Source organism: Meriones unguiculatus, chromosome 6 (genome assembly GCF_030254825.1).
Source record: "Meriones unguiculatus strain TT.TT164.6M chromosome 6, Bangor_MerUng_6.1, whole genome shotgun sequence".
Classification (NCBI taxonomy): domain Eukaryota; kingdom Metazoa; phylum Chordata; class Mammalia; order Rodentia; family Muridae; genus Meriones; species Meriones unguiculatus.
Window position 1 is genome coordinate 33,258,131 of NC_083354.1, and position 11,350 is coordinate 33,269,480.

Below are 11,350 nucleotides of genomic sequence, written 5' to 3' on the forward strand. Positions count from 1 at the left end.
TGCCATTTAGAGCCAGAGCATCCTGTGTCCTGGGCGTCACTGGATGCTGACTTTATTGTGCATACTCCAGAGAAGCCTCCAGAAGCTCCTGGAGCCGCAGATGGACGCCGCCGCTGACCCACAGCCAGCCTTCAAAATTCCAGTAAAGAAGTTGCTGGGCAGAGCATGACAAAGTTTCAGTCTCAGCGGCTGGGAGACACAGGCAAGTGAATGTGAGTTCAAGACCAGCTTGGACCATATAGCAAATTCCAAGCAAGCCGGAAATACACAGTGAGACTCTATCTCAAGCCTGTCTCTGTGGTGGGGTGGAGGGTGCGCGCACACGCGTGCGCGCACACATGCATGCAGGGGCGCATTAGAGTGACTTTTGCCTCCCAAAACAGAACCTCAGCATCCTCTGAAGGTCAGCGCCAGTTTTGCCTTCCAGGCGTGCAAAGTCTTTCCTGGCTTGTGTTTGTGTGCACCTGTGTTCCTGTGATAGCCCTGGACAGTGCCCGTGCAGAGAGAAAGGGCACTGTCCTCTGCAAACAAGATGGTAGTGACCTGCTTGTCGAAATGGGTGCTCCCACTGGCCCCAGGCTTTTTTCTGAGATCCGCCTGGCTCTTCCGGCAGAGAGGAACCTGCGTCCACACGGACTGTGTGTGTGTGTGTGTGTGTGTGTGCCTGTGTGTGTGTGTGTGTCACTGGGTCTCAGCGTGGATGTCAGGCCGTGCCTGTGGATAACTGGGGTTCCTGGGGTGGGGTCCCCGAGGCAGAGAGGAGGGGCGTGTCTGTGCACTCCAGCTCCGGCGGCGTGAGTGCCGGCGTCTGTCGGCGTGTGCCTGTCCAGGTCTGCGTGGGTGGCTCTCCGTGGCGAGGCGTCCGTGTGTCTGTCCGTCCGCGTCCGCGTGGGCGGCCGCCTCCAGCGGGGGTCGGGGCGGCGGGCGTGCGCCCCGCCGGGGCCGGGCGGCTCTCCCCGCGAGGCGGGCGGGCGGGCGGGCGCAGCGCCACGTGCGGAGCCCCGGGCGGGCGGGCGGGCGCGTCGCTCTGGGGCGGAGCCAGCCCGGGGCCCGGGAGCCCCAGGCCGAGCCCAGGCGGGGCCCGCCCCCGACCCCGCCCCCAGCCCGAGCCCGGGAGCCCGAGCCGAGCGGCGGAGCCGAGACGGCGGCGGCGCCGTGGGATGCGGGGATCGCGCCCCCGGGGCCGCTGAGCCCGCCCCCGCCGCCCGGAGCCCGGCGCCCGCGCCAGCCCGCGCCGCGCCGCAGCCGCCCACCCCGGGGCGCGGGCCGGGGACCGGCAGGTGAGCGAGCGCCCCCGCCCCCGGGGCCCCGCGGCGCCCCGCGCCCCCGCGGCCGCCGCGGCCCAACTTTCGTCCCCGGGGCCCCCGCGGCCGCCGTCCCGGCGGGGGGAGGGGCGGGAGGCGCAGGTGACCCGGGCCGGGGTTCCCCGTGGCGCCGCGGGTCCCCTCTCCTTCCGGGTTTCCCGTGCGCTGTCGAGGGCCGGGGGTGGGGAGCTTCGGGCCGGACGCCCGGGCCGGCGCTGGCGCAGTCTCGCCGAGGGGCCGGGGCCGGGACCCGGATTCCCGAGGCCGGAGACCCCAAGGTCAGAGCGGCGGCCAGGCGCGCAGAACGTGGCTCCCGGAGCCGGGGCTGAGCGGGCTGAGCGGGCTGAGCGGCACCGGCCAGGGCTGGGGAGCAGGCCGAGCGCTCGCTTCCCCTGCGCCCGGGCCGTGCCCTGGGGTAGACGAGATCTCTGCCCCTCGGGAGGGACCCGGTGCGCTCTCGCGGGGTCGGGGCTGGGAGGGCGCCCTGGCTCCGGGCGCTCCCACCACGCCGAGCTTTCGGTGCCCGGTGTCGCCCTGGAGCGGCCGCATCGCCTCTCTCATCTCCATGCGCTCCGAGAGGGGAGAGATCTCTGGCCAGGGAAATTGGGGAGAATTCTTCGCCCTCCTTGCTTTGACCTGGACGGACTCGAGCACCCGAGCGGGAGAGGGAGGCGGCCGCTGTTATTTGGAGGTGCCCTGAGAGGAAGCGGAGGCGCCTGGCCTGGTCTGGGAACTGGGGGCAGCGCTGTGGCGGGGACTGGTGGCCGGGTGGTCGGGATGCGGGGAGCGCTGAAGGCGAGGCCTGGCGGAGGCCGGCCTGCCGAACACCTGTTGGAGGGCAGCTTACAACTGCCAACCGCGGAGCTCACTCTCGGCTCCCCAGCGACTTCAGCCAGCGGGACCGTGGGACCAGCGTGGCCCTCGGGGTCCCGAGCTGCCTCCTTACGGCAGTGACCCCAACACCCTCCAGAGAGGCGCAGGGCAGGACCTCCGACAGCCCCAGGCTTGCGTAGGTTCGCAGGCGCTCGGATCTGAGGCCCTGGGCAGCCCAGCACGTCTCTGACTGTCCCGTCCCGCTCAGAAGTGGGTGGGGGCGCACACTGACCGCCCTGCGCGGCAGGATGAGGAGGTGGGACAGACTCCTGCCCCAGGCTGGAGAGTATGGGCCGGCCGTGGCTCGCCCGTGCTTTGCGGAGCGGCCCGGGTTCTGAGAGGAACCTCGCTTGAACTTTCCCTCTCACCCCTCACCACCACCACGTGTACTGAGACCCAGCGGGTCAAGGACTTCTCCAAGGTTACAGAGAATCGCGGCCCTGGGGAGGACACTCGGGTGACAATCCCCTGGAATCTATTTCCTGCTGGCCAGACTGGTCTAGCACTGCCCAAAGAGGGTCTAAATAGAGCGGTGGGCCTCCGGTGCCAAGCACCCATTTTCAAAGCCGGCGTGGCGCGGGCAGCTGTCATCCTGTGGAGGGCCTGGTCCCTGTACGTGGCGGCCAGCGGCGCTTCTGGAGGAATTCCAGGGTTGACTCACATGGCTTGAAGAGCAAGCATGGAGGAGTAGTGGGGCTCAGCAGAGACTGATGGGGGGCAGGGAGGAGGGGAGGCTGGTGCCCAGGCAGTCCACACTGGAGAGGACCCTGGAGTGGTGAGAAAGGAGACGATCCCTGGCAGTCCTTGAGGAAGCTTCTGTTGGAAGTGTGCAGTGTCGGAGGTGTCTTCGTGACTTTGATCAAGAGAGTCAGAAGTGTCTATCTGAGGTAGGCAACCTTCCATCCGGGTTTTGAAGCATGAGCAGGAGTTTTCCAGGTGCTGACGGTGCAGTCCTGTCACCATCGATCAGTCAATACAAAATGCAGGGGTGAGACAGCGGTTAGTTGTGTGAGCTGTTGGGTCCCGTGGTGTGAGGAAAAGCCGAGGCCACGGTCATGGGGTGCCTGGGGGTGTCTGCAAGCTCTTCTCATGACCTGGGAATTCACCCTCAGTAATGGGTCTAAAAATAGCAGGCACCACTGAGTGCTTTCTGTAGACCACGCCAGGCACCTCCCAGGGTTCGCCTCCCAGCGTGTCCCAGCACAGGCCAAGAGCGGAGAGAGACCTAGTCACCACCATTTTGCAGATGGTGAAGCTAAAGACCCGGAAGAGAAAGCAGCTGGGTCACACTGGCACACATTCTCCCACGTGGCCCACCCCTGCTGTGCCACCTCCCCAGTGTAGATGGGTCTGTGCAGACTTAAAAAGTCCTTCAGCTGAGGTAGTGTCACCAGGAAGGCTGCTCTGCCACCCCTGCCTTCCAGGCACCGGAGGTACCCACCCGTCACCCTGTGTGCACAGTGAGGGGCGCGGCTCGGTGGACAAGCTTCATCCAAGCAATGCAGCCTCAGTTGGGCGTTAGAGGGGAGGATCCGGGAAGCAAGCTTTCCGAAGGAGACCCGGGCAGGAGGCAGGTGCTTTGGAAGGGCAGCAGAGAGAGGCTGGTGGGAGCCGGGCCTGCCTGGCCACCAGAACATCACTTGGGAGGCTTTACATAAAAACATCTGCCTGAGGCTCCGCCCCCAGGCATGCTAATTCTCCTGGGGTGGAGCAGGCAGCATCCTTCTGAAAATAGAAGACAGGTGATTCTGATGGCGTCAGAGGGCAAGGCTGGAGCCAGATGCTCAGAGACGCTGGACAGTCGAGGCAGGAGGGAAGCTAGAAGGGGAGGTGGCCCCGGCTGGCGGCAGAAGGGGCCCCTCCCGCAGGAAAGGGAAATCCCCCATTTCTGCTGATTTTTAGAAGGTACCTTCTGCGCCGTTCATGGACAGATGAACAAGGATGAATAATTCAGAGAGCAGTGCCCATTAGATTGAGCCGCAGCGAGGGTGCCAGCGACCTCGGCAAGAGCAACGGCACTCTGAGCCCACGAGATGTGGTGCCCTGCGCGGATAGATTCTGGTGAATGAGCACAGAGGAGAAGGCTGGGTTGGAGTGGGTTAAGGCACGAGCAGGTGGGGGTGATGTGGGGAGCACGGATAGATAGCCCTTTCAGGGGTTTGCTGGTTGGTGAGGGAGGGGAACATGTGAGGGGCGGGCTCATTTCGCCTTTGGGTAGAACCTGGGTAGATAGTATAGGTTAGGCAGCCCTGCATGCTTCGTGGGCAACAGCTTATAAAAAACATCTCAGGAAGAGGACGGGAAGTCTGTGGCTCAGAGTGGCACCTGAGAGGGGCACACAGCACACTTGGCCACTGAGCGGCCAGGGAGGCCAGGGTGGGCTGCCTCTGGGAGCATCTGCGAGAAGGTGATGTCGGGAACTGCTTCCTGCCTCAGGATGGAGAGTCAGTGGGTCCTCTCTCTAGGGAGAGGTGGTGATACCGAAAGCTTTCTTTGGAGACAGGGAGACAGGATGGGCTTGCCTAGAGAAGGCAGGTGTCCATGGTGACAGAATTTGGAGAAGAGGGGCTGGAGTCAAAGTCCCATGGCTAAATGGGGGCAGGGACGGAGAAGAGAAGACACAGACAGGAGCTGGACACTTCAGGGAATGCCTGGGTCTGATAACCACACCTCTGCCAGGCCGGGCTAACCTCCCACAGAGTTCAGAGGCTGTAGAGCCCTGCCTGGAGGGTAGGCTGGGGAACCTGGAGAGATGTTCAGCAACTGTGTATCCAAGATAGATACAGTAACTGAAGTTCACAGAGCAGTGGGGAGAGAGAGACTGTATCATGAAACACAGAGAGGGTACTTTTAGGTGGTGGCAAGTGCCATGGAGGGGTGAGACAGGATTCCTGGTGAGAGATGGTTGAGTCCATGTCTGTATCCAGGCAAGATCTGAAGGAGACAGCTGATCTAGGGCCTGAACAACAAGAAACATGTAGGGAGAGAGTACTGGAGAGGAAGCTGTGTGTGCAAAGGCCCTGGGGCAGAAAAGAGCTCCATGGATGCCCACTGTGGCTGGAGCAGAGGGCACAGAAGGGAATGGAGACATGGCAGGCCTCAGTTCTAACCACACCCCCTCTGTGGACTGCCCCTTCTCTGCGCCTACACCACTTTCCTTGGGCTGGCTCTGGCAGCAGTTCCTGGGAATGAATCTATTTTTAGACAGGACTCTCCTCTCCTGTGGGACTAGAACATACCGTGTCTTTTAAAGATGATCAATACGTGCTGGCACTATTTATAGAGACCCCATGTCAAGCCCTGGGGCCTGGGACCCCAGGCTTTCTGGGGGACAGTCATCACAGTATATATAACCTTAGGGACATTTAGCATAGATTCGTTAATCTACTCCTCAGCCAATTTTCTGCTCTCGAGGGCCAGACAGAGGCCCCAAGGACCTTGGAGCCTCCCAATACCACCCCCTGGGCCAGAAGGACCTGTCCAGGACAGGTAGAAGATAGGCTTGGAATGCAGGGCCAGCCTCCCCTCTCCCGGGTGATCAGTGTGGAAGAGGAAGCCTTCCTGGAGGAGACAAGCCTGGAGCCCAGTGGCGGAGGCTGCAGGGGAGAGCTAGCCTTGAGTCTCCTGGCCTGTGGTGGTTTAGCAGTAGGGAGAGAGTGTTTATGCTCTAGGCCTGAGTCCTTTTCTCCTCTTCAGTGCCTTCTCATTAAATCTCACAGGGAGGCAGTGGAAAGTGGAGTCCCCCAGGGGTATTTGCTGATGGCAGAGAGGAAGCTGTTCTTAAAGTTTCTGTGTGGCCCTGGCTTTCTCTCTCACCCGCTCAGACAGCCCTGAGTACCAACGGCTGCTCTCACACTCCTGGAGCCAGCGGCACAGGCAGGAACGGCATTGGCTACCGTGGGGTCTCAGGGCCAGCCAGGGACACGGGCAGGCCTTAGCCCGTTCACACCTTGGTCCTGGATGGCACTTTGTGAACAGTGGAAGCTTGTCTTGGATGGGGAAGGTGGAACACGGCCCTCTGGCAGGGCTGGGCTCTTGGAAGGACCTGGCTTTGGAGGTGGTTACGGAGACTACAAGGCAGGGAGAGGCAGTCCGACAGCTTGGGCATTGGAGCAGTTCAGAGACCGCACCTGAGGCCATCTGGGGGGTCGGGGGGGCTGCTGATCTCAGGGCAGGGTGTCCTGCCATGGGAGGAACCAGCCTCAGCAATCAGTCGATCCTGCCTGGCATTAAGGGCCAGCCCTGTTGGTCCAGGCAAGGGACCCAGACAAACCCCTTGAGGTACCCTGCTAAGTGAAAGAAGCCCAGCCAGGCCTATTTCTTTCCTGGCCAAAGCCCCACCTAGGGGTCCTGGGTTGGCACGGAAGTGCAGGGAGCCTGAGGGACAGAGGCCTACCCACGCAGCCAGAGGCCTGGGCGGAAGAAGGCGCAGGTGCCCACAGCCTTCCCCACTCCACAGTTGGGTCGGATGCAACACAGACTGCCAGTTAAATAAAGCGACAGCTAGTTGCCAGCAGCGCTGGAAACCCAGGGAAAGCCCCCACTCGCTCGCTGAGCCTGAGTGCCGAGGAGATGTAGAATTGCTGAGCTTCCGTTTCAGAATCTGTCCGAGCCAAGGAGACAAAAAAAAAAGCCCTCTCTAAGGAGCCTCCACAGCCAACCATTCCCAGAGAGAGGACACCGGGCCCCTCCAGTCTTCATCTTTCTGATGGAACTAAAGATTTGTACCCACAGGGGTCCCGTCTAGCCACTATGCACAGGTATTTTGACCTGGTCTCACCCCACAGGTGAGAATCAGCTTGCCTAGACCAGCCCACGTGTATCTGAGATGTTCTGCAAGGGGCTAAATGATGCGTGGTAGGATTAAGCAGCTGACTGGGGACAGAAGTGGGGAGCCTCCGCTCTCTGTCGGGTGGCAGTTTACGCGGGTGCGTGTACCTGTCAGTGCTTACCTGACCGCACACTCTGGGGACGTGATTTCGTGAGTTTAAAGCCTACTTCAGTCAGTCACACGTTTGGTTATGGTGTGTCCTGGATGCCTTTGCGGCTTAGATTCTGTGTCTTGTGGGTTGGTTCATCTCCCTCTGGGCAATGAGACCCCAAAGGGAAAGCCTCCCAGGTTTCCCTGGGGACATGTATGGTTCCTTCGATGCACACAGTAGGTGCCTCATAAATGCCTCGGTTGCCATAGCATCCATACACAGTAACCCTGTGAGGGCTCTTTTTCAGCTAAGGTATCAGAAAGATGAGCTGAAAAGGAAGTGAACCAGGCAGCATCAGGATGCCTCGTGGGCTGTGAGGGTCTGCGGGGGCCGAGCAGGGCCACTGTGTGGGGAGGTGGGGTGCTGCTCACAGCCAGGGGTAATCACCTCTCTGCGACTAACCCAGTGCTCTAACCCGGTGCCTTTGCCGTCACAGGGCTTAGATCATCCCCTGCCCTGGAGAGCCAGAACGCTGGGCCCTTGGGGGATAGCATACGGACATGTGTCTTGGTAGAGGTCCTGCGTGCATGGGCCTATGAAAGGGCTGACAAGGACTGCTGGGCACGGGGAAGGGTGCTGAGCTCACTGTGTGCCGTAGTGTGTGTTTAGGGGGATCTGGGGATTCCTCGGTTCCCCTGACCTAGCGTCTAGACACTGCCACTGCCAAGCAGTTGCCCCATTCTTGCTGTGGGGGAGGGGAGAGAGAAAAAGGCAAGACCTGGTAGGGGGACTCCTGGTTTGTCTTTGGCAGGTGGGTGAATCCGAGGAAGAACCATATAAACCAAACTAACCCCCCCCCAAGCTCCCAGCCCTGTCTTGAAGTGGAGCCGGGTTCTACCCCTGCCTGGGGATTCACGTCTGCAGAGCTAACACTGATGGGTTTTTTCCTGTCTGCAGAATTAGCCGGTGTTGGAATAAATGAGATGCAAATTTGTGTAAATGAGGGCATCCCCAGAAGCCGGGGTGGGCGTGTTCACCTCGGGAGAGATGGGGGTGATTGGGCAGGACTTCCCTGAGGTTTCTGGAGGTGGGGGAGTGGCCCAGATTTGCCCTGCTCCTCCTTCCACCTTGGATTACACAGGGTTAATGCCTCTGCAGCAGCCTCAGAGGAGTGGAGCCCGCAGGGAGCGGGTTAGCGGAGGCTGGGGGCAAGGACGTGTCAATGTGCCTTTGATCTGGGAACAGGGACCTCTGAATGAGGAGGCCAGGGCACCAGCTGGCACCCCTGTGGAGCCTTTGTCCAAGCAGTTACCCCAGAGTGCTGGGGCTGTACAGATAATTGCGGGGGCGGGAGGGTTGGTATGAACGCGCTGTTGACCCCTCCCCCTTCATCCCAACCTGTGGCTTTAGCCTCCACGGCCGTCCACACCCACCACCAGAAACCAGGCGGCCACTTTCTGGTCTACTGGGACAAGCCTTTCCCAACCCCTCCTGTCCCCACCCCCACCTCCTGAGACCAGTGTGAGGCCATGTGCCAAAGCTGATGGGCTCTTGTGGATGGCCAGCAGAACAGGACAGGGTCCCTGAATGCCAGTCACCTGTTTGGGGGGGGGGTCTTAAAAAAAAAAAGGAAAAAGAAGGCAGAAGTTATTTTAACAAAATATGTTTCTTTTGATCCAGTATTTTACCAAGTTAAATATTACGCATCTAACTGTAATCAATGTTAGAAATGATTAGTGTTTGGTATTCTTTATCTTTAAAAGCCTGCAGAGGGCCACACACAGCCTGTCTGTCTGTCCACTGTAGCCCTGTCCTCCGCCCTTAGAGCCACACACATCGAGTGGGTGACTCTTGGATGCTGCCAGAGCTAGGAGGAAAACTGCCAGGGAATTGCTTCTGTCGGGGGAAGTGCCAGCACTGGGCACAGGCAGAAACTGACCAAGGCTCCTTAAGAGCATCTACCCAGGCTCCTGGGGGTGAATCAGCCCCCTCCACACACACCCCATGGTGTTCACAGTCAGCCGTGTGCCTTTCCCCCAGCTCTGGCCGAGAGGAAGGAGACCGATGTGGCAGGGGTTAGGAGCTTCCTCACCTAGAAGAAAGGATAATACCCCCATCTTCATGGGATTGTAGCCAGGATGAAATACAATGATACAAAACAGCGCTAAAGAACACACATACTCGCGTGTGTGCGCATCATGAGACAGTGCTGGCATGGCTCTTGGCCCCTTGTCCACCCCCAGAAAGGGGCCGGAGTCACGGTATGGCTTCATGGCTAGAAAGCATTTACTCGTGCATTTGTTCCTTCAGCCATGGAGTCCATTCTGCTCCGAGGGTTTGTGTTGGATGCTGGGGGCAAGCTGTGCGTGGAATCGAGCTCTCTGCCAGGTGATGTAGGGATTCAGGTATACTGGAGACTTAAGAGGAGAGAGATGCTCAGACAGGGTGGCCTGGGGTGGAAGGAGGCCCTCTGAGCAGGGTCACCATGAGAGCACTTACGTGCTGCGTGACAACAGGGTTCCCAACAGCGACAGGCCACACAGAGGACCATGGTCCCTGGAGATGCCGAGGGAACTGAAAAATACCTACCACCTCGTGATGTTGTAGTTGTCCTAGCATCTCAGTACAGGGCTGTCCTGGGGTGTGTGTGTGCGTGTGTGTGTTGCTGTGGAAGCAAACCTTTATGTGAACATAAAGTATAAATGCAGTTACATGTGTGATACTCGGCAAACAGTAGGTAACTATGTTATTAGCTTTTTTTTTTTTACTTTTAAATGTTTTATTTATTATGTACGTGTGTGGGTGTGAGCCTCTGTGAGGTTGTGTTCACGCATGTGTGCAGGAGCCCGTGGAGACCCTCTGAGGCTATCATCAAGTCTCCTGGAGCTTGAGTTAGAGGCAGTTGTAAGATGCCCATCACGGTGTTGGGGACCATACCTGAGTCCTCTGCAGGAACAATCTGTGCCTCCGCATGCGCCGTGCCCTCGCCATGCGCCACGTCTGCAGCCCTGCTGTGTGTTCTCGTGGTGCTGTGCTTTTCTTGCTCTCTTAGAGTGCGCTCCTGCTTAGCCTCACGTGGTCCTTGTGTGTCATGGCTCCCTGCACTGGGGCTGTGCTGAGTTTAGGGGTGCTCTGCTCAGGGAACCCTGTGTACTAGAGCAAGTGCTTAGCGTGAAAAACAAGAAGTGGCCAGTATAGGTGTGTGTAAACACACGCTTATGTTCATGGACAGAACTGCCTAATGATGTCATTCCTATGGCTCCTCGGGATTAAATGACACATGGTAAGGACAGCAAAGCTCACAGTGACAGCAGCAGATAGTGATCGCTGCATCTGCACTGTGGGCAAGTATCAGCAACAAACACTCCAGAACAGCCCTCTGAAATTATCAGTCATCTATCTATCTATCTATCTATCTATCTATCTATCTATCTATCTCTCTATCTTCTATCTATCTATCTATCTATCTTCTATCTATCTATCTAGCTATCTATCTATCGTCTGTCTATCTATCTGTATCTCTCTTTCTCTGTCTCTCTCTCCCTTCTCTCAAACTTCCCTCCCTCCTTTTCCCTCCCTCCTTCACCTTTTCCCTCCCTCCTTCACATCTTTCCTCTTTCTCTCTCTATTGTCGCTATGTCAGGCTGGCCTCAAACTCACAGAGATCCTCATGTCTCTGCTCAACTGCTGGAATTAAAGGTGTGTGCCATCACACTGGGTCTCCAGGAATGGTTTCTCCCTCCCCCTGCCCCACTTGGCCCATGGGGAAATAGAGTAACGTGTGGCAAGCCAGCGGCAGGGCCCAGGTTCACCTGCAAGGACTGGCTTCCAAGCCACAGCCACAACCACCTCCTCATCCAGTGTAAAAACAGGAAATCTCTAGGAGAGGGAAGTGGGGGAGGGGAGCCAGGGAAGAGGAGGCAGAGATGGGTCTGGGGGAGGTTCTGTGCACACGGTTGTTTCCTCATTACTAGTCTCAGCAAGTCTGGATAGAAAAACGTCCTTTGGGGTCAGCGTGGAGTCTGTGCTGATGGAGTCGTTTCCCATCTGGTCACCACCAGTTGATCTGAGAACTATGGTCTGGGGAAGAAAGTACCTTCTGAAGCCACTGTAGGACCATGCCCACAGTGGGCATCAAATGAGTGCTCACGGAACCCGTCATGGAGCTGAGGTATTCCCATTAGTCTGTCCTCTTGAAGGAGGCCACCAAGCGGCGGGGTGCGTGCACAGGCCACAAGCCTGGGTGGGGGC

General features: G+C 58.7%; 1 protein-coding gene across 1 annotated transcript; it reads right to left on the reverse strand.

The window, feature by feature from the left end:
• Positions 1 to 681: 681 nt before the first annotated feature.
• Positions 682 to 10,090, reverse strand: LOC110555047 (collagen alpha-1(I) chain-like). Its single transcript, XM_021648026.1, has 3 exons — positions 10,037 to 10,090; positions 2,174 to 2,413; positions 682 to 2,121 (listed from the first exon to the last, which is right to left on the reverse strand). The coding sequence occupies exons 1-3, from the start codon at positions 10,088 to 10,090 to the stop codon at positions 682 to 684; spliced, it is 1,734 nt and encodes a 577-aa protein (XP_021503701.1).
• Positions 10,091 to 11,350: the final 1,260 nt, after the last annotated feature.

What these genes read in the sequence shown, in the direction of transcription:
- LOC110555047 (XM_021648026.1), bottom strand. Translation starts at nt 10,090, where the DNA reads ATGGCGAGGGCACGGCGCATGCGGAGGCACAGATTGTTCCTGCAGAGG. An exon ending in TGTTCCTGCAGAGGACTCAG is followed by an intron (nt 2,414 to 10,036) that starts GTATGGTCCCCA and finishes CCTGCCGCGCAG; the next exon opens with GGCGGTCAGTGTGCGCCCCC. An exon ending in AAGTCGCTGGGGAGCCGAGA is followed by an intron (nt 2,122 to 2,173) that starts GTGAGCTCCGCG and finishes GGTGTTCGGCAG; the next exon opens with GCCGGCCTCCGCCAGGCCTC.